Below are 22,940 nucleotides of genomic sequence, written 5' to 3' on the forward strand. Positions count from 1 at the left end.
TTCACAGACACAGTGGCTCTTCTGAGTGAGTGGCTGGTCCCAAACTCTTTTCACTGTGATCTTTATCCATGGAGCCCCCAGCACAGGTGAGTCCACATGTTCCCAGGTTCCATTAGACTCCATGCTTTCCTCTAAACTTTTCCAAATTTGAGATGCCTTTTAGAGCAACAGCATCATTTTAAAGCAACCATTGAGTTAATCCATCAGAGATTCAGAGGAAAACACTTCTGCAGAAGGGCTATTGCTTTTCTTCATGGTAAATTGCCTTTTTTCCTTTTTCATGCAGCCTGCCAGGACATTTTTACTTGTCTGATATTTGCTATTTTCGTCTTTAGACTCTGTATCTGTCTTTTGTCTCAGTAGCCTCATTTGTAAAGATCCTAATTACTTTTAGGGGGTTAATTGTTACCACAAGCAATGTCAGTCTATGTCACACTCCGGGGCTTTGTAGGGAAAGCTCTGCAAGGACTTCCCCACATCTCAAATTTTGGTCATGCCTACACTCTCCATCTCTGATTGGGGAACTGCTTTTATTACACAGTACAACCAAAGAAAGCAGAAATAGTAATTTCCTAAAAGACCTCTGAGAGTACATTTCTTTACATAGACTGTGTAGGAGGGCAATAGAACAAAATTTGGTGCTTTGCTATTCTGAGGAATAATCAGCGTATCTGAGACAACATCCAAACATCTCTCAAAGACTCTGCAAGGGCTACACTTGTCACTATTGCTGGAACTCAGTGTTTATCACAGTGTTTCAAATCCCCTGTGAGGCCACAAATGTTCCCTTAACTTGATTATCTAATTACAAGAAAAATTAATAGATGCTCATTGTTTTCTTTTATATATACACCCAGCCTTTTTGATAATGGCAATACAGGCTCTGTAATTAAGTAACTCTTGGTGTCAAAAGGGAATAAAAGTAGATATTTGTGCAGTGGACTTTGTACAGGCCTGTAAAGCATGGCACAATAGATGATTCCAAGACTGTGAAGTGCCAACCTTACAAGTGAATAAATTGAATTCTCTTTATGATTGTTCTGAGGTGTTGCATTTAGACAAATAATTTCATGACACATATGCCTCATGTGTATTGAGGGTTAAACCTTTCTCAGATTTAAACTCTGGTTTTGACTCACTGACCATGTTTGGCTTATTCTGGTTATTAAAAAATGAGAAAATTCACAAAAATTAAGAATAAGAAAGGAAGCACAAAGCAGAATTAGTAACTCTATACATCTCCTGTGGTTCAGGAGATACCTGTGCATTAAAGGAGACGAGCCAGATTGAGGATTCCAAGGTTAAATGAGTTTATTGAGTTAGTGGTTACAATGGTATGTCAGATACCTGTAATCCAAGCTACACCTACATATTTGCCTCTAAATTCTCACACTGTCAGTTTCCGTGTCTCTAAACATTCCACCACCAGGTCTTCTATTACTAATATAATAATAATAATAATCAGAATAATAATAATCATAATATAAAAGGCAATGTCAATCACCGTATTGTGCTTCATACTCCACCATAAGGAATTCAATTGGCAAAAGTAAACCTCTGGTCATATTAATGGGATTAATTGAAATGTGAGCAGTCATAACACTACTAGAATATAAAGAACAAAATCTGGTTCAAAAGAAGCATTTTTAAGATGAATTAGTTTGAATCTGTTTTAAAAATTCACATACTATAATGAAGATGACTTAAAAGTTATATCATTTAATTATTGGGCCACACATTGAAGCATATTGGCTAGTACATTTTTGCACTGCAACAGAAGCAATACAAGCTTTATGGTCTACCATTACAATTCCTTTTTTTTTATTATTTTTCACTTAATATACCTGCCAACCTAATGTTTCTTGCATGCATAAAAATTTCGGGGTTTAGACTTGAATTTATCATTTATTCCACACGTATACACCCCCGTGACGCAAATTCTTTGGCCAATTTAATGCGATAGTTTAGTTTTAAAAAGGAAGCTTGGAGTTAAGTCCACTCAACATCAGAAGGCAATGCCCTGAATTTTGGGCACTGCAGAGAGTTATTTACTGGAATAGAGTCTCAGGTCGCATGCAAATTGTCACTTTGTCCCCCCCTCCCCATGCCAGACGCACACAAGTCGGCAGGTATGCGTACAAAAAAGAATATAAAACCCTCCTGGTAAAGCTCAGTGGTTTAGAATGAATCCATAGCTTTAAATTCACTTAAGGCCTGTACAGGGGAAATATGTTTCTTCTGGGACCCTCTCCTCACTCTTGTCTGATATTCTTCTGGTTTTTCTCTCTTTACTAGAGGTTTCTTCTCGGGGGCCTTCATCTTCCAAGATACAACTGGAGAGTTCACTGCAGCAGTGCCATAGACCTTCTGATATTTAGTAGAAGCCACATATGATGCTTTCACTGTAAGGACCACAGCGTTCATCAGGTTTTTAGCTGCCTGGATGAGAGAAGTGGCACTGTCCAGCTACAAAAACAGAAAACAAAATGAAATATAGCAAGGTTACTCCAAAACAAAATACAGCAAGGTTATTCCACGGCTGAATCACTGGGCCATTTCCTGACTGGAGCCTGGATCCTCCCAGATCTCATTAAAGATGGAACAAATCCTCTTCCTCGGGGTACCCTGGAGTATCCAGCACAGGCAACATCATGCACTGAACAGTAAAGGTAAGACTGTGGTACCTCACATTAAATTTTTTTAATAAGCTAAAGGAAAAGCTTGTGTTGTCTGGGGGTTGTTTTTTTTTGTTTGTCTGTGAGTTTTTTTGGTTGTTGATTCTTATTCTACAATTTAAGAAGTTTTCTGTTTTCTCACAAAAACCCTTTTACTTCTTACTTAAACCTTTAAGAATTTACTGTTACATGTCAGCTGCAAAACAGGTCAACAGGGATTTTTCCCAAGTGTTCCAGTTTGTTCTAATTATTCCTGTTAGCCCAGGATAACCCCCCCAGTGATGTCTACAGGAACAGTGTGAGGCCAGCACTGAGCTTGTTAAAGAATCCCATCTGAAAAGATGAAAGGGGCTTCTGAAACCCCTACAGAAATCAAAAGATGAGACAGTTAACTGCAGGTTTTGGCAGCTCCTGTAATGTGTGAGTTACTTCTGGTCTCAAGGAATGTTACTTTGTGGTTACCAGGCTTTTTGTGCCTTTGTGCTTCTCCCATGCACGAACCTGCATGAGGTTCCTGGGTGTCCTCAGGATGTAAGAGCCCTCAAGGACTTGCTGAGCTTCAAAACACTGGGACTCCCAGTCAGCAAGCTTCCATCACACACTGAAGTGAAGTACATACCCCTGGCCAAAATTTTCAAAAGGATTCCAACATATAATGGGGACTTCCAAGGCAATGCCTCAATGTTCCACAACGTGAATCAGGTACTCGCCAGATCCAAGTGGATATTCTGAAAGTAATAAATCCTAAAAATATACTACTAAGGGCTGTAGCAAGCCAGGTTACTACTTATGATGTTCAATTATCCCTTTCTTAAAATACCCAAGAGTGGGATAGATGTTTTTTTGTGATAAAGCCTTTCAGATATACCATGGAAGCTGCTTCAATTACTTATGCCTTTCGCAGACTGTAGGAATGATATGGGATGTAGTATTATTTTACCTCTTTGATTCTACCCCACACAGTTCAGTAAATTTTTAGCTATTTTTAATTAGTACAAATGGCCTGTGTCACTCCAAACCTTTCCTGCTCCCTATTTTGGGAGCACATGGCTGTCTAATATAAATGCTGAGCAAGGTGAGCAGGACAAACAGTCATAGGGCAATAACAAAAGCCACACCATACTTCACCTCAAGCATTTTGCATCATTAACAGAAGAGTTCAGGAGAAATCTCCTTCTGAAGGGTCAGTGACTGATGTGAACAGAAACAGACATTACAGAAAGCCTATATTTGAAACCACATTAATCTATACTTACCTGGGCTGTTTTATTTCCTCTGCTCTGGCCTTACACTCATTATAGTTCATCAAATACATAAACAGCTACATATATTGAGGTGAAAACCAAAAAAAAGCATTTTTATGACATTCACGTAGGTGGTGCCATTCCCTGAAATGCACAGTTAATTGCCTGCCCCTAGTAAATATTTTTCCCTGGGACTAATTTGTATTTCTGTTAGTAAAAGAAACGAAGTTAAAAGATGGAAAATTACATTACATGGTAGAAACATGAGTGTTCAATAGGGAGTAATGAAATATAATCCAGTCTAGTGTTATTCTATAACCACACTGCTGCATGATTTATAAGGCAATCTGTATGTTTGTTGGCAAATAACAGATCACACTCTATTAAATTAGGATATTCTAATTTGCTACAGAGATCTACAATCAAGCATTATTCATTGTTAAATTATTCTTTTTGAAACACTGGTGGATTGATATTGAATATAAAGTGATACCATCAAATAGTGTTTACTTCATAATCAGTGTGGATAAACTGACTGGATTGAGCCTCTATTGCACATTCCTGAATGAATTCTGGTTGCTGAAGGTTTCCAACAGTTTCACATTTTCCACCACAAAAAGCTGTTTTACATATATTAAGAAACAGAATAATTAAAGGAATCATTTTAAAATGAGGGGGCACCAAAATTAGATACTTAAACCCATACACAGTTCAATCTACACCTCTGAACACAGCAATTAGTAATTTTATGGACTGTAGTGATGAGGGCATGCAGAATCTTCCACTTCTTCACAATCAGATGCAGGCTGCAATGACACCTTTTAGGAAACCAGGTTTTGTATTCTGATGCCATTTTGACTCTCTTCAGTTTCAATATGCTGTTAGAGTAGATAAAAGCTTCCTGCTTTCACCATTAATAATCACATTTTAGGATGCAGATACTCCAGTCCTTAACCCTAAAATCCACTTATCCTGTAAAACACTTCCAAGTCTTGGAACCAGAAAAGAGACATAAAACCTCATCACAGGCTGTGAGTGCTCTCCAAAATCTGCTGGTGGTCATTCCATGCATCCAATTTGGCCACCCAAGCACTTCCCGTGATTTTCTTACAGCTTCCAGCTCCTTGCTTGTATCATGGCTCAGCAAAGAAGAATGAAACTGAATGAACATCATCCCAATTAACATTTAGATCTTCCCACACCACCGTGTTGCTCCAGCTTGAAGCTGTGCTTTGCCACACAAAGCTGGAATGAGGCACCAGTGAATCAAGCCCTGAGTGTGTTAATTCCCTACAAAACCTGGGCACAGAAACCTGTGCACTTTTCCAAAGGTTATGCTAATAATAATAAAAAAAATCATAAGAAGGAAAATTAACATCTCAAATTAAAGCACCACTAGGAAAATTACTTCACAGTACAGAAGGCAACCTTTACTCCCTGCAATACACAAAGAATTATAGATATAATGATGGATTTTGGTCCAAACAGCCAACAGAGACTTTGACTTGCTGCACAATGTAATGGTGTCCTCCTGCTTAGACTTCTTTAAAAATATGTTTGCCTGCTTTTAGGGGAAAAAAAAAAACAGGTAAACTTAGGTGACTGTCCCATGACACTCAGTGTCAGCTGAGGAAAATTCAAATTTCATAAAGAACCTAAGAATAACTGCACTGCACCTGGTCACTTAGAATAATTAAGGTTGGAAAAGATCTGCCAAGAGTATAATTACAGGGTTTTCTTCCCTCTAGAGAAGATCCTTCAGGTTTTGAGGAGTTTTTGAGCTGTTTATCAGCTGTCCTGCAATTTTCCTCTGCTATTTGCAGAATTTTCCAGAATCTTGAGATAATCAAGATTTCTTGCTTCTTTTACACATAATCTAAGTAAAATAATCAGCAATTGCAATAACAAAATAGCTGAAGAAATGGGAGGGAATAAAGCTGGAAATTTTTGTCCTTAACTGTAAAGCAATGAAAAGAGATGTTCTCCCTGCATTGTCACACTGCTGTAATGGGGAAAAATTATAATTTATGTTTTATAAAGGAGAAAATCTAACTTCCAGAGATGTCTTCATATTTATAATGGTAAATATCCCTAAAAATTAAGGGAAATTGAGAAAAAAACCAAAACCAATCTGTATTTCCAGTGAGTAAGGATACAGAATGGGTAGTTTTAAAAAAGCTGGTTGTTTAAGAATGTTCTATATTATTACTGCTGACTTTAATAAACCTTGAAAAGTGGGTGAAGACATCAAAAGAATTGTAGATAGTTTCTAGTCTATCTAAAAATTTGAGCAATGAAAATAAAATGACCTGTGAAATTATGGGCCAGCTCAGCTGACAGCACTCCCAAATTAAATGATGCAATGTCTGTGGCAGACTCCATAAATAGAGGCAAGAAATGCAGTTAGTGGTAAACAAAGGGTTGTGTGGGTTAAAATATTTTCAAAGTAACCTACATCATATTTTGGTATGATTAAACTTTGAATTGCTTAAAATAGTGCTGTGGGTATAATTGGATCTTTGAAAGGTCTTTTGCTTAGTAATACATGACAGTTTGATTAAAAACTCAGTTGACACAAAACTAACAAGGCACAGACACAGAAGCATTCCAGATTCTCCAGCAGCTGCTTCCAGAAGTACACACACACACACACAAAAAATAAAAAACACTGCTCAGCAGTGAATTTCACAGTGGGGCCTTGGAGAAACCATGTGGAGGCTTCAGAATATTAATATTTCTTCTAAAACTTGGAAAGGGAGTCACTCATTTGAGGAAATTTGCAGATAACAATTGGGAAAGTGTCAAGTCATGCAGAGGGCCCGTGATTGATACCTGTTAAAAGCCACAAATGTAGATTTAATTCTGGCCAGATCTACAGCAGACGATGCCTAATTGCACAATAAGGAACTTTATTCTCTGCAGGATCCCAGGCAATCACTCCTTGAGTACCCAACAAGGAGGAGATTGATTAAATAGGTTCAATTATCATATTCAGTTTATTGTCTGTCCACAGTCATGGGATACTGAGTCCTCTTCTCAATGCAAGAGCAATATTGAGGAACTGGGAAAAAACTTTCAAAAACTCAGTAACAAAAAACATCTTTTATGGGAAAGACTCAGCCAGCTCTGTTTTTTCCCACTTTCAAGTGAATGACTAAAAAAATGAGTTTTCACTGACTGAAATCAGCAAGTACATGTTAACAAAGCTGATTATATTTAAAGTTCCACATGTGAGACAAAGATAAAACAAAACTTAAAGGCTGAGAGGCGAAGCAGGTCATTTTAGTTATTAATTACCTGAAATTATTTATTTAGCAGTTATATTAATTAATCACAAGAACTCATGAAAGATTGATTCTATTTCTTGAAATTGTAAAATCAATATTGGATGGTTTTGCTTAATATGTATTAACTAGTGGACATTTTTAGTGCACATCAATTCAGGGAGCCTGGGCATCAGTTATGCAGGAAGGCAGCTCAGCTGATAATAACACCCCTAGTGACCTTGAAAGGTAGGAAAACAAAAAATTAGCATGAGGAGCTATTGATAAATAGAGTTTGTCTGGTTCACTTTGTACAGATTGGGAGGAGAAAATATAATTTATTTTACACATTGAAATAAAACCTGTAGCCCCTCAAATACTCCTGGCTAAGACTTGATTTGTACACCTTGAACAGGTGACTTAGGCACTGCCAAGCCTTAAGGATTCTGTGAATTCTGGGTGAACTCCTTGCTTCTCCTCCTTTCCAAAGGAAGTTCACACTTTCCTAGACAAGGCACAGTTGCTCTTATCCCACCCCAAAGGTCAATCAACAGTCTCCAGAGAAAATAAGGCTACAATTATGCAATTATGAACCTGGATGGTAAATCAGGAGTATGGATTTCTCAGATTGTATTCTTATGCAACGGAACATTTTCCTCTCAGCTGAGCTTAACAATGAATCCATACCTACAAGAGGCATGCCAGAAAAAGATCTTATTTATAAAATTATATCTTACATTTCTGTGGCACATTTCATGCATAAAACAGGATGCTGTTAGAGAGAGCCAATGCAAGAATGGCCTGTTTGCTATTCAGATGCTCCCTTCCCTTTGGAAGGAGACATCTGCTCTTTATCAACACCGCTGAGGGGCTGTTTTAGTCAGGCACTTCAAAATCTCACAGGGCTCTTGCTAGCTACAGTTCATTTGGAGAAAACTATCCTAAATACTTGAAAATTTCTCTCTCTCTCTCTCTCAAAAGAAGTCTTTATCTGGAATGTAATGTGGTCATAATAATGTTAAAAATGGATCTGTAGCCACGCAGAGAAAATGGTATTGTACTTGTCCTTTCCTAGCTATTTGTTTTCACATTTGACTGCAATTAACTTACTCCTTTGTACATGATGAATATTCAATTCATTCTGGGGATAGTTGTGTTTTATAGGTGCCCAATCCAGTGAATAACCACCCTCATCTGCATTTTTTCAATTACAGGTAAGAAACCCAGGGGATTCCCAAGCCCATTTTGTTGTATTAAACAAAGGCTGCCACGTCCAAGGACAGCAGAAAGCACAAAAACACAGCAATAACTATGGATATCTTGTGTCTTCTATGGACTATAGTCACTTTAAAACACATTACCAACTGCTGTATGCTAATTTGCAAAAGCAGAAGCAAATAAAAATACTCCCAGAACTGACATTCCCAGTAAAAGGTAAACAGCCATAATAGAAATGTATTTCCATATTTCCTTTACTTATTCCAAGTAAATATTTTAGTATTTCAGACACAAAAGGATAAAGGACAAAATGATATCCTAATTCATTTGCTTTGAGAAGAACACTTAATGGGAAAGCTCATATTTTAACAAGTGAAATGGTGAAATGACAAAAAGACAATTGGAAACACCTGAAAGTTAATGAATTACCTAATTAACTAATTATTTTTCTGGAAAATAATTATTGCTAGTGTCTCTCTAGCCTGCAGGTCCCAAAGGTGGAAAACACATTATTGAATTTTTGATAGATACTATTTTTTTCCTATTTAACAAATGCATTTACAGTGAATAAATTATTTCTCCAATACTATTGTTATGAAAAAAAATTACAATAATTCATCTAGTTACCAAATATAATGTAGGTTATTTCCTCGGTATTTAATATTTAATTAATATCTTGTTGCATTCATTTCAGAATTTAATGGGGGAAATTATTTTGACCCATAACAAAAAAATCTCAGAGAAACATTTAATTTTCTTTTTCTACTCATTATCTGCCATTTCACAGGAGAAAAAAGATGCCAAACCACTACAATTCTTACCACTTACCAGAACCTCTGTAAGGACAAGCAATCCTACACAGCATTGAATTTTTAAAATTCAATTGCTTTAGCAGTCTTTTTCATGCTACAGCACTGTCTCAGGACTTTCAGAGGCTGCTGCTGAGTTAAAGTATTTCACAGCAATCTGCATGCCAAAATATCTGGAAAAACTCTAGAGGACAAGGAAGAAATCCTCAGTGAATAAAGCTAAAGGAGTTTTGTAGATGGGGACAGGAAAATTTGGCTCTTTCTACCACACGTTTTCTTTGCTAAGGATGAATGTAGAGGAAGAAGCACTTTCTACATCAACCCACGACTGAGAAACAAGGGAATGAGTCTCCTGCCATGATGATTTGTAATATTTTTCTTCCAAATCCTCCTCATTCTGCACAGAAGGAAAGTCTGGAGGACGATGGCAAGGGTGGAATGTCCTGGACAAAGAGCAGGATTGTCTAATGGCCACCACAATTCCAACACTCCCTGAAGCGAACTTGGCACAACCACATTTACAACTTCAAAACCATTCTGCCCCATGGAATTTTCTCTGAGTCTTTGGATGATTAACAGGAAATAGAATTTTATATGACTGATTTAAACCTAATGTTCAACAAGATAAAAAGTCTGCAGCAAGATGAAGTCCAAACTCTATCTGATGGGAGAGGCAAACTCGAGCTATAACTAAAATTCTTTATATTGCCAGGAAGATTCCTGAAGAAAATTAAAGTAGGAAGTCTGCCAAAACTCAGTATCAAGCCAAATAAAAAAAAAAAAAAAGAAATTTACACTAATTTACACAGGGATTCACATGCCTGAAGTCTACCCAAGACACAACATGGTCTGAACCCAAGGTCACAGAAAAGCAAGGGCAGGTCTCTGTCAAAAACATCAGTACACATTTCCATTACATATCCAATTGCAGCTAAATCTGAAAAAAAGAGGAAATAAATGATCTCTAACTAATCTATGATACTGATCTCCCTGCTCCCAACTGGTGTTTTGACTTGTAATGTGAAGATAGAAATACATTTTAAAAGCCCAAAATAATCTAATGCTCTTTCAATCTGAGTTTTAGGAGCAAATCTTTTTGTTCTTTATCTAGAGAACAGGTACAATAAAAAGAAAAAAATCATGTCTTTCTAACAATCTTACCTGAAATGAGTCCAAATCATGTCTGGTTGGCTGGAAATTGTACTCAGCGATAAAATGCAGGAGACTTTGGATACAAAAAAAATCAATAAAGCACAGAAACACTCTATGCTTCACATGAGTAAATGTGTTATCTCCTGCTATTTCTCCTGATTTTGTCTCAAGGAAAACAAAAGGAAAAGCAGCACAAAGCACGACTTAAGACTACAATGCTGAGAGATGTGCTATTTCCCCAAATTCTTTTTTAATTTGTACCAGTGTCAGACTGGTATCTGTATGTGATTTATCTCCATATCTTCAGCTGTGAGGATCTGCCAGTTTTTGAGGCAAATCTGCTCCTCCAGCTCCTCTCCTTTCTCTAAAATCATGATTGCCAGGTCAGCACAGGGACACTTTGAAGATCAGTGCTGCACAGGTACAGCTGGCTTCTCTCAGGAAAAGTCTTGGAAACAATGCATCAAACACATTAGAATAAATAAAATAAAATAAAATCTTCTTGTAGAATGGAAGATGATACCAGGACAACTATTCCTTGCTACCTAAAGTTTGCCTGCTGTTCTTCATGTGTATTTTATGTCTTGTAGAAACAGATAAAGGCTTCAACCATTCAAGATATTGATCCTTTTTGAGGTGCTGAAAGGATTTTACTCCCTTGGAGCTGAGGGTCCTCCCAGTGTTGATCAACTCAATCACTGATAACATTCATTTCTCTGTTTGATTCCCTGCGCACTTTCCAGGACTTTACAACAGTGTGCAATGTAAAAAGAAAAAAAAAAAGAAAAAAAAAATCAAAACTCCACCATAGTCTTCAAGGGGAAGCTCTATTTCAGTCTGACACAGATGGCTTACTCATATATAACAAAAAAAAATTAATGGAAATTCTATAATTTTATACCTAATAAATTATTCATTATTAACTGTTCTATTTATTTGGCCAACCCAATCAATAGTTAAACAACATTCAGTAAGTAATGAGAGCTCCCTACTAGAAGGATTTTTTTTTTCCCTGGTCAATTACTGAACAAACAATTTGTAAATGCATCTGTTCATTACATTTTAAACTTTAGCTAACACTAAATGTCATTAAAAACCATTAAAACAGGTAGTAATTACCTGTTCTTAGTGGAAGCAAATGAAACCAGAAAAGAACAAAAACATTTGTAAAGGCCATTGCAATTCACAGGGAAAGAACAAGTAAAGATGACAGCAAATTGAGAATAAATTGGAATGAATAAAATCTTGCTCAGAATTCTAAGGCCTCATTTTTATTACTCATGTTTTATTATGCAAATATACTTTAAGGATGAAAAGAACCTTTTGAGGTCATCTAGTGCAATGTCCTGTTGAAAATTTGAATTACATGAGGTTGTTCTGGATTTTGCTGAAATTCGGGTATGTCCAAGATGGATAATTTCACATCTCTGGGCTAGAGAACCACACCCTGCACTTGAATTTCACTACCCTCCAATTAAAACATTTTTACCTTATCTCTAATTGGTATTTCCCATGTGAAAACTTTTTTTTTTTACTGCTTTTCCTGTCCCTATGTCCATGCAACTCTGACAGGTCTGGATCTGGTTCTTCCAAACCCTGCTCTGAGGTAATTGTAGGCAACAATATTTTCTCTGAGCCTTCTCTGTACACATACAAATGTGTCTGTGACCTGTGCAGATGATGTTGGCAATCTCATTTTCACTGCTAAAAGAGCAAGTGTCCTATCCAAATGGGAAAAAAAAAAAGAGTAGTTGTAGAAAAGGAGGAAAAAAATATCACTTATTGACAAATTTTTAATTTAAACTGAAATTGTTTAAGTCCATTATGACTCTCTTGAGAAAATACTTGTGTCAGGGATTACAAATTTTCCTGGAGTCTCTTTTCCTTTGCAGTTCAGTACTTCAGGCAGCATTTTCCCTGAGCAACAAATGCAGAAGTACTGATATCTTCCATGACTCAAATAATCCAAAGGGTTCCTCTGCTTTTCACCTCAGGACAACCATCCCATCACAAAACAGATTAATTCAACCACATCTCCAAATCTTACCACTAATCCAGAATTTACATAAAGGAGATGAAGGTATAGACTGCAGGCGTATGATGAAATGAAAAGGCATTTGCAGAGGCTCTTTTCTTATAAAGTTCTGATTTAAATGGTCATGCTAAGCCACAGACTAGACTGATGCACTTATTGGCATCAGAAAAATTCAAACTTTAAAAATTAGTCATGTCTTTAAATATTAGTCATGGCTTGTGTCACTTGAAGCCCCAGAATTTTTTCAGGTGCCTGTTACTGAGCAATTTCCCTAGGAATGAAAGCAGGAAAAACAGGGCTGTTCTTAAAATCCTTTGATTTGATGTGTTTGGTGACTGAGTCAAAGTGTTCAGAGCTTTCATTTCTACAAATTAAGTCTTGCACTCAATCTACCCAATTCTAGGTTCTGGACCAAAAGATTTCAGATTCCTTTTCTTCTTGGTGAGGAAGACCATGGAGCACTCGAGGTCTTTCATGGGTTCTTTTTCTACAGAGATGGGCCAGAGCACTTCCCCTTTAAAAGTCAGTTTAGAGATCCTAAATTGAATTAGAATCCTAAAATTAATACAGTGAATCTAGGTAGGTGCTCAACATCTGCAAAAAAAAACACTCCTTGGATTTGGCCTAGTGGTTCAAGAATTCAAACAACTTAATGAATGTTTTTGTGACTATTTTTCTTAATTCTCTTTTGGTCTCCCCAAAAGAGTCAAATGGGCAAAACCCACAAAATAGAAGACATACAAATCTCTCCAACCTCCAGAACCTAAAAAAATCAGGGCACCAAGACAGAAAGTTTACAGATAAATTCTCCTAATAAGCAATTTAAAAATTTCTGTTCAGGAAAAAAATAGGCATCAGCTCAGTTCACAGAAAGTTGAATTTACTTCCATATGAATATCAACCCTCAAAAGAAGCCCAAGGCTAAACTTTCTGACTCTGTACACATGATTTAATTCACCTGCTTATGCCTGTGTATTTTTTAAGATATTACCAATCTAGGCAATTGTCAGTGTCTACCTGGAATAAGAATCTCTGCCCTCTGGAAATGGCTCTTGAGTTCCACACTAGGAAAGGCTGGAGTGAAAATCCCAGATGCAGATGTTTACACTTGGCTAGATGAGTCAGTATTCACACAGCAATAGAGATGAGACCATAGACCTCTTCATCATTCAATTAAAACCTTTCTGAATATTAAAATAATCAGTTTCCATTACACCAGAGACCTACTCTCATCTTTTTGCACAGCTTGAGTGGGGCAGCCTCCCATTGTTACTGCAGAATTTCTTTCTAATTCTATCTTTTTCAAACCATACTTAACTTGGGTGAAGTCTTTCTCCTGTTGGTTTGGTTTTTTTTGTATTTGTGGTTCATTTGTTTTTTGGGCGTTGTTTTGTTGGTTTTGGTTGGCTAGTTTTGGTTTTGGTTTTATTTTATTTGGCCATCCAAAGTGGAAACTGCAACATCAAATGCAAGGGAGAGAAACACTGGTCTTGAACACTGAGTATTTTAGTAGTATTCTATTTTAAAAATAGCAAACTAACTAAAAATTTTAAGTTTTGTTTCTTTATATTTTAAATAGAAAAAAAGATATAAAGAAAGGAGTATTCTAAAAAAATTATTTTAATTCTTACTACTTTTTTTCTTTTAGTTACTATTAATAAAATTTCCTTTATAAGATTTTAAAATTTTAAACCTACTTTACCTTTTTCCTAATCATATCTCACAACAAGAAATAAGTACATAAGTAATTAACCAACACTAAAACCCACCACACTCATCAATTAATTAAGACTTAATTAAGAAGTCTCCAACTTAAAAAATCTTAAATTACCAAAACCACTACAGTCATGAAGGAGTATGTAGTGCTTGAAACCCATTGTGATTCTGTAGATCCTTTCTGCCTTGAGCGTGGCTCAGGAATATTTGTAGAAAGGAAATAATGACAATATTTATTTCTGTTTTCAGTTCTACCAGGGTACACCATGTGTTTGCTTTGAGACACTCAGATGGGACTGATAAAAATCCAAGGGATTATTGATTAAAGAGAATCATTATTGAATGTCTTTGAGTGCAACTGTCCCAGGATCAGAAAGTCCAGGGTGTTAAGGCAGTCCTGGTCTCCTCCATCACCATACTCAGTTCAAGTGTAAATGTGTGTAAATTTGTGTTGTTAATTCAAACAAGCTGAGTCGAGGTTTAAAAGGACTCAAATCAACATGAAGAGTCCTCTAGAATGCTGTGCACTGTCATTGTGACTTCTGCTGAAACAAGATTAAATCCACACGATTCGTGTTGAGGCAATGGTGTTAAACCAGCCCAAAACTGCAGGAAGAGAGGGCAGGGGGAGAAGCATCTCTTTGCCAGCTGACATGGTTTGGGAACAGATGGAGCATTTCACAGCTCTCCCTCACTTCTCACAGAGAAAAAGAAGGTAAGAACCAACCCACAAAGTTTTAATTCAACTTGTAAGATAAACCAGCCTGGCAAATAGAGAAAAATTGGGAATTTCACATAGCTGCTTTAATCATACTGAAAAAAATGCTTGATCCCTGTAGGTGATCTTATATCATTAAACTATTGCTCACCCTTTGCCATTGTGACTGAGGAATAAATCTTTCATCTGAATGCTGATCTCCTTAAATATATAGATGTAAATAGACTAGTTAATATATTGGGTTTGTTTTGAGATGATTATACACAACGTGATTGCAAGTATAAATTTTTTAAGAATATTGCATCAAAAATTAACTTTCAGTTTGCTAATAATTTATGATGATTTAACTCATTGGAATTAGCATGTATTGGAAGAAATTTCTCAGATACTTGCTTTAAAAGTTTTCATACTAAACACTAAATAAAATCAGCTGAAATCTAGGCCTTATAACATTTTAATTTAATGTAATGTACATGTAAATAATATTAAACAAACTTCATAATTTAGTGAACACACATTTAAGCCAAAGCTGTAAATGTAGGAATCTGTGCACTTTGGACATTTTAATATTTTTTTAAATCATAGCTGCCAGTAAAATAATTTAAGAGGGGAATTAGCTCAGTAAATGTAGCATGAGTTTATTTATTCTCCCAAAGTTAAGCTATTCAGCCAAACTCACAGCCTGGGGTTACCTGGACAAAAATTTGTTATTAGAATTGGCACAGACAGATTTCAGGTTAATTATTGCAACAGTTCATGTAATTTGGAGTATCTTCCCCTCTACAAACTCCCCACTATACAGAAGTCAGCCAACTGCTAATTTGCTCATCTTACAAGACAACTTTAGAATGCAAATTTCTCTGGATTCAAAGAAATCCACTGACATCTCTGTTCCACGATATCCCCTCCGTGCTGATCACTGTCTCTAATTCACCATCCTTACTGAATGACACCAATTCTGATTTTCTTTTCCCAATACTTACACCAGTCTTAAAAAGAGTTTCTCCACACCACCAAAATGCTTTTGTATCATTGAAGTGAGATTAGGGCACTGTACAGTTGCTCTTTGTGTTTTATCAATTCTGTGCAAAAACCTCAAGTCTCCTGCATTATGCAAGAATAATTATGTGAGAAGGCAATTTGATAAACTCATCAGCAAAGGATGTGCTTAGGATCTAAATTAAATTTTACCTCCAAGCATTTGCCTCTGAAAAGAACAAACTTCAAATCATCTTTAAGAGCAGCAATTCCCATGAAGTTTTCCCAGTGAAACATTAGAGATTGACTAACCTGTTTTTTTTTTCCTTTCCTTTTCCTTTCCTGAAAAGATTAAAGTTTGGGGAAGCTAAATTTGCCAGGCAAGTTCATGGCTTTGCAAAGGAAGATTTGAAGATTTCAGTGTCTGGTTTACTAAAGGAATAGGCAGTAGTAATAAAACACCTCGTGCACATTATTCAAAGCTAGAAAAGCCTGTCAGGGAGACATTTTTATATTCTTTGTCATTATTTTTCTCATTGACAGGGAGGGAAACAACCATTTCTGAAATTTTTGGTAGGTAGCTTTGTAAACAAGACTCTCACTCTCCCTGAACTCCATTTACATGTCCTGTGCTTGGATACAAAGAGCATCCCTGAGTCATCAGGGAGGAATATCTGTGCATCACTATGGACCAATTCCCAGCAATGCCACTGACCAGATGATGGAATGGTCTGCACCTTCACCCAATTGCTCAGAGCCACCCAGTCACCTGAAAACAGAAGTACTTCATCCATCAGCCCATGAACCCCCCTCTGCTGAAAAGGCTGGGGCTGCACTCTCCTCCTGTGATTTATCCAGGACATGGTGCTGCCTTTTAGTGCCTCTCACTGGGATATGAGCAGACCCCACACAAAGCTGGTAAAGAGCTTCAAACGAACAAGAACAGCAAGATTTGCAGTATCCCTAGGACCCAAAATCTTCATATGATCCTTCTTCTGCCCTTTAGTATGAGAGCTCATCTTGACAGCTTTGATAGATACCCAGGAGGCAGAACAAGAAAGGAAGATCTTCGTAGTCCATCTTGTCTTTTTTTAATATGCTGAGGGATATTAAACAGTGAAGCAGTAATACGTGGGGCTGAGGGAAATAGGTAACAAGACAATGCTTTAAAGTAAAATTGTAACATTTAGGTAGTGAGACAAAAAACACACCAAGAAATTCAGTCAGCAGCATCCCTGCCCATCTCAAGTTCTTATCAAAGGAAAAAAAAAAATCAAATGCTTTGATTTATAATTTCAAAGGCTAAGCCTGAGTTACATCTCTTCTGGGTTTTCTGCTTAATGTTATGTCTTCCACAATTTACCTTTGAATTTTATTTCATCTATGAAAAAGGTTTTATAATTGGCTTATTGTCAATACACAGCTTCACATATATTCTGGATAAAGTGAATAAAACAGTAATAGAGAATATTAAAAAAAAAAAGAAATCCTGTCCCATATAAACAGCCATTATCCACAGTTAATAATGATAAATATATAAATAACACCATCTATCTTTAATCATTAAGAACTTCAGGAAAATTATGGCCCAGCACCGTAATTAAATACTGTAATTAAATTAATGAAAGTTCAGTAACTGAGTTCAAGGGGACCAGAGTCTGCCTTTGCACAGGGCAAGATAAACATTGAAGGATCAGTTTAACCATCAGCCAATGGACCACCTGTGCAGGGAAATTGCTTTGCAGGTGAATTTAACTCTGGGACTTCTGGACAGGGAGCAAACACTTCTCCACATGTGACTGAGACAACACATGCAATTAACTCTGTGAGTCCTATGGTTAATTGAAAAAAAAAAAAAAAAAAAAAAGAGAAACTATCAAAAAAATCCCCCATTCTCATGTGTCTTCCCTCCACCCCCAGAGCTACAAAGACAAAGATGAGACAGGAGGTTACTCACCGTTGAGGAGTCACCGCTTCCAGTCTCAAGCGTAGCTCCCTCAGCACAGGTGGGTGGGTGGGTGGAAAGTTGACTAGCCCTGCCCCCATCTATGACATCACACTCTACCTCATAAAAGGTAGTGAAAGTGCTCTGAACTCCAGTCTGATTTCCGAGAGATACAGAAAAGAGATAGTGAGAGAGAGAGCAAGAGAAATATTGTGCCGTAGCGTAGAGCGAGGAGAGAGGGAACGTGTGCTGAAGGAGCTATGCTTGGCCAAGGACACAGGGCCTCCTCCACGATGAGTAACCCCACTGGCTGGGGGTTCCTCTCACTCCTTCCCACAGCACAGGCCTTGCTGATTCAAAAGGGGAATGTTTTTGGCACCTTTTGATGACAACCAGAGAGGACAGAAAGCTCTATCCCAATTAAACGCTGACTGACATCAGATCGGGCCTGAATTTGGTCAATAGATTCCTGATTTTATGTGTGGTTTTGTACAGCCAAACTGCACAAAAACATCCACACCAGTGCAAGCAGCTAAAATTTCAGTGATTGCAACAGGAATTACACTTGTGTTGCCCCATGTGGGATAAACATCCAATTCAGACCCATGGATTGACTCTTGAGTAGAGTAATCCAGAGGGTTGGGTCTCCTGCACCAATGCAAGAGGGAGGGCAGGAACAGAATTATGGTTTTCGTGTATTGAAAATTAGAACTGATAAACTGTGCTGAAAGAACAAGTGAGGGAAGTATAAAAATTCTGGGCATACATTTATTTACAGAGCACACTTTCAAGTTCCAGAAAATAGCAATAAAATTGCAAAGAGGTGATGTTTTTAAAAATATACATTTTTAGACAATGACAGCCGCACAGGCTGAGGCACACTTTTTTTTTTCAAACAACATCTCAAGGACTGATACTGGAGGACTTAAAATGGGATATTTAGTCTACTTTATTGTAAATTATATTTTTATCATCCAAATTCTGGAAAAGCAGGTTTGGGAGTAAACATAATTGCTTATATTATCCACTGGGATTTTCTTAATAACCTAGCTGTAGACTAAAATTGAAAAATAGTGTATTTTTTTTTCTGCTGCTACACCTAACTCTATTAAATAAAACTGGTTAGAGAATGGGGGACTTATGCAGTGCCAGTAAAGACTGCTAGTGTAAGAGCCTGCCTTTCGGAAGAGAAAAAATAAATATTCCTTAAATGTCCTTTGAGGGTATGTATTATAAGCACATGGAGTTAATATTGATGCTTTCCCTCAGGCTTTTTTGGTGCTACAAGGTTCATGTGAATTATAGTCTAATAATGATTAGTATTTCTGTCTTAATAATGATTAATGTGCATTCCCTGCTCTGTCAGTGTGTTCTTTGTTTTTCTCTCCTTTCCTTAGACTGAAAAAAGGAAGTGTGTGACTCATGTCTAGTACCAGTCACTCCACCTGACAACAGAATCAAGCATTTACCTTCTTAACCTTCAAAACTTTCATCATCGTGGTTATCCTGCAGTATCTGCAGATGTTGCTTTAAAGCAGTGCATTCGTGGGATTAAAAACTCAACAAAAATGGGTGCCCAGTGGGCAAAATGAAGAGTTATTGTGGCTGTTAGAGATGAGATGTAACTGCAGGAACACAATGCAAAACTAGGCTGCAGCTGAGGAATGCTAAATGTGACAGTGCTGTTCATAATTTAACTGTGTTCTCTGTACATCATCTCTTGATTACAAACTATTTGCATGTTTGAAGACAGACAGGAGGAAAACCTCCTCTGGTCCCCCGTACTGCATTGACTCTTTATTAATATTTATGTCTAATGGCCTGATAAAGAGAAAAGAAAAATCCAATTTTTAAAGGCTTTTATGGTAAAAAGTACCAAGTAGTATTCAGTGAATTCATAACTTAGGTAACCTATGGCTTGACTACTGCACCACAGTTGTTTTTGCCAAATAAAGTAGGAACATATTTCAAACTCCTATGGCCACCAGTCCTGATGGAGTCTATGTGAGGTTGCTCCTTCTGATAAAGAGAAGGATGTTCAGAGGATATAACCTTAAATATCAGAAAAATTACATATGTAACAGCAGTTCTAAGATCTTGTAAAGACAGAGTTTAGAGAGATAAAGAGGTAAATTGTCTTTTATTGGGATGAAACATATGGAAAAAGCAGCATTAAATCCTGGAAGACTGAGTATAGCCAAGGACATTCTCCAGTAAAAAGAGAAGAAATATGGAGAAATATGAAAATTCCAAAAATGTGATGTAAACAGTTCAATAGATTGGGTGGCAAATTATACCCCAGATGGTATTTTGGGGCTAATACTACTTAAATCTGAAATCTTGTTTTGACCTCCTTAGTATGATATCTGTAGTTGATAAAGAGAATATGAAGTGAAGAGCAAAGTTAAGAGCTGTGCACATAGACCTAAACACATTACTGAATAAAACAGAGAAAGAATACACCTCATGAAATTATTTTTAAATGTATATACATTCAAGAAAGTGCATAAATCTTCCAAATGTTTCAAGGAACACAAGATTAATTAAATGAGTGCATGGAAATGCAAAGAAACAGTAAATGAAGACTTTATTATCAAGTATTTTCTTAAAGGATGTAAGTTAAGCCTAACAGCATAAGAAAACTATGTAAATGCTGGTCAAGTAATTGATTAAATCACTTGCACCCAGGCACCAGAAATCAGCTTAAAGTAGGGGTCCCTGTTTAGTCTGACCTCAAAGATCTGATGGAAAAACAATCCCAGTGTTCTTTCTTTCTTGCTGAAAAGGATGAACATGTGGTGGAAAAGGCAGGCACCACACGGGTACCTCTGGGTGCTCTCTGGGGAGTTTGAGCACAGAAAACCAACCCTGCAAAAGCATCACCCAGACTGGCACAGACACAGTGGGTAAAAAAGGATGGATTGTAAGGAATTGAAACGAAAGCTGGAAAAGGCCGTGTAAAAATGCCAAAGTGACACTTATCATAAAAGTCTGAGAGCTTTGCACAGACACACCTCTGACCCAAAGAGGGCCAGCTGCTCTGGGGCATCAGCATGATGGATAAGTGGGAGAATCCTTTTTGTACGTTACCTGTCAGAGTTAAGGAATGATGAAATACGGAACATCCTACCTGACACTGAGTAAAGCTGTAACTTCTCTAACTTTTTGACAATGGAAATGTCGAACCCCGTTGCAGGTATAAAAAGGGATGAAAATGTTTCTGCAGTCTTTTGGTTCAGATATTGATGCTCTAATCCAGTTTTACAGAATTCTAATTTGGTCTTTTATGAGATTTAGCACACATTACTTGTATATTTCATCTCAGTTTCCAGACATGCTATTGCCTTCCTGGTAACCCAGCTCACAAGGTTTTGATGAGGTTTTAGTCAGAATCAGAAAGAAGTGATGTTAAAAGAAAGCTTTTGAGAATATCTAACCTAAGAGGTTAGGATTGATTTTTCTGATACTGGATAGTTTTTTTTTACTTTGATTTCATATCAATGTCTTAATTACATTAATACAAAACAAACCCTTTTTGTTGAAGCAGCTGCTTATCAGTCATGTAAGATTAGATGTGATAACAGAACTATTCCTTTGCTTCTGTGAGATACATAAATAATAATTTTAACAATAAGATCTCCCAAGTGTGGAAGAAAATATTTCATAGGTTAAAGATAGAAGGCTACTTTTAACCTTCCTCACTCAGTTAGCTCTCTTCCTAAAGGCCATTATGACATCCCTTATTTAATTGAAACACATCTCTTTTGTGAATTTTATGAAAAACTTTGTTGTAAGCTGTTCTGTTCAGTATTTGCAGTTGATTTTGCTTAGGCTGTAAAAACCTGCTGATGTTTTCCCTTGAGTGCACATCTTCTTGTCTGTGAATAGTTCTGTGTGTGTGTTACTTGTCTGCAACTCTGGTTGTCAAGAAACACAATTACAGTCAAAGTAAGTGATGAGTCTGAACTTTAGCTGTTATTCTTTTAATATCTGCAAAAGCACCATCTGATAGTACTTTCATAAGTGGGATTTCATGTCACCACTTTCCAACTCAAGGAGTTAAATAATTGCAAGAGCTACAAGATGTACTTCTGTATAAGAAACACAACCCAAAATCTCCTATTGTGGGTTAAATCTGTCATTATGGAAATTCAGTCCCCCATAATTCCATGTGCAAGAAACAAACCTCATTTTCATTTATGGCCTTGGGATGAACCTATTAGCAAATCTATGCTGTGCATTAGGGAGGCCAACTGAGAATGCCCCAGGGGAAAGGAATTCTTATTTAATACAAAATGTTGATGCTTGGTCCCAAACCATCTCTGTTAAAGGCAATAAGATGGGAAAACAAGTGAACATAAAATAGCACCAAAGTCCTCTCTTTCTTTATAGTAATTCTTACAGGAATAGTCCTTTGGGACCATCTTAGGGTGTGTTAGAATGGTCTTTGAGCCCTGCTAATTATTGTAGGGCTGCTGTAATTTGTGTATCACAAAGCCATTAAATTCCCATTTTCTTCCCAGCTCATTCAGCATGGCCTGGAATAGGAAAACAGGCTGAAGTGAGCTGTAACCACTGGAGCAGGTGAGCCTTGAATTTTTGAGTGGCTACTATTTTTAAAACAAATGCAGTATGCAATGAAGCACATACAATGGTATTTCCTTCAACTCTCTAACCTTTTTCTATGGTCATATTTGGTTCAAGCCTCAGTCTTGACACTCTAACATTTTACATTGTTTTCAAGGAATTAAATGGCTTCATATTGTTTGGTGTCAGATATGCTTAATCTTTGCAGAAAATTGTTCTAATGAGAAATTTCAATAAATTTAATCTTCACAAATGCATGACTGTTAGTCACTTGATCAAGTACAAGAGCATGTTCCCCAGAGCCAAAATGCTTCTTGGAAAAGGATAAAAGTCTGACCTGTCTAAATTTAAACCTACTGAATGCAGACATATAGATGGGGTGTGTGCTTCTTGTCTCCATGAATATATGACAATGAAGACAAGCGCAGTGTAATTTTGCTTTGCAAATTAAATTCTAGATAACAACTTTCCATTTATGCGGGACATATTGTTTCATATTTATGTGTGTTTATACATGCTTTCATATAAATGGAGGTATTTTCATAGCCTTAAACATAGCCTTTTATATAAAAATTGGCAGCTTCAAAAGAACTGAGATTA

At 36.9% G+C, this 22,940-nt stretch overlaps 1 protein-coding gene across 1 annotated transcript in view; it reads right to left on the reverse strand.

The window, feature by feature from the left end:
- Window positions 1-1,286: 1,286 nt before the first annotated feature.
- CTNNA2 (catenin alpha 2) overlaps window positions 1,287-22,940 on the reverse strand; it is a 478,376-nt gene continuing 456,722 nt past the window's right edge. Inside the window, exon 18 of the mRNA XM_054514537.1 lies at window positions 1,287-2,466. Coding sequence (XP_054370512.1) covers window positions 2,179-2,466 — 288 coding nt within the window. The 3' untranslated portion in view covers window positions 1,287-2,178. The remainder of the gene's footprint in view (window positions 2,467-22,940) is intronic.

Source organism: Molothrus ater, chromosome 4 (assembly GCF_012460135.2).
Source record: "Molothrus ater isolate BHLD 08-10-18 breed brown headed cowbird chromosome 4, BPBGC_Mater_1.1, whole genome shotgun sequence".
NCBI classification, from domain to species: domain Eukaryota; kingdom Metazoa; phylum Chordata; class Aves; order Passeriformes; family Icteridae; genus Molothrus; species Molothrus ater.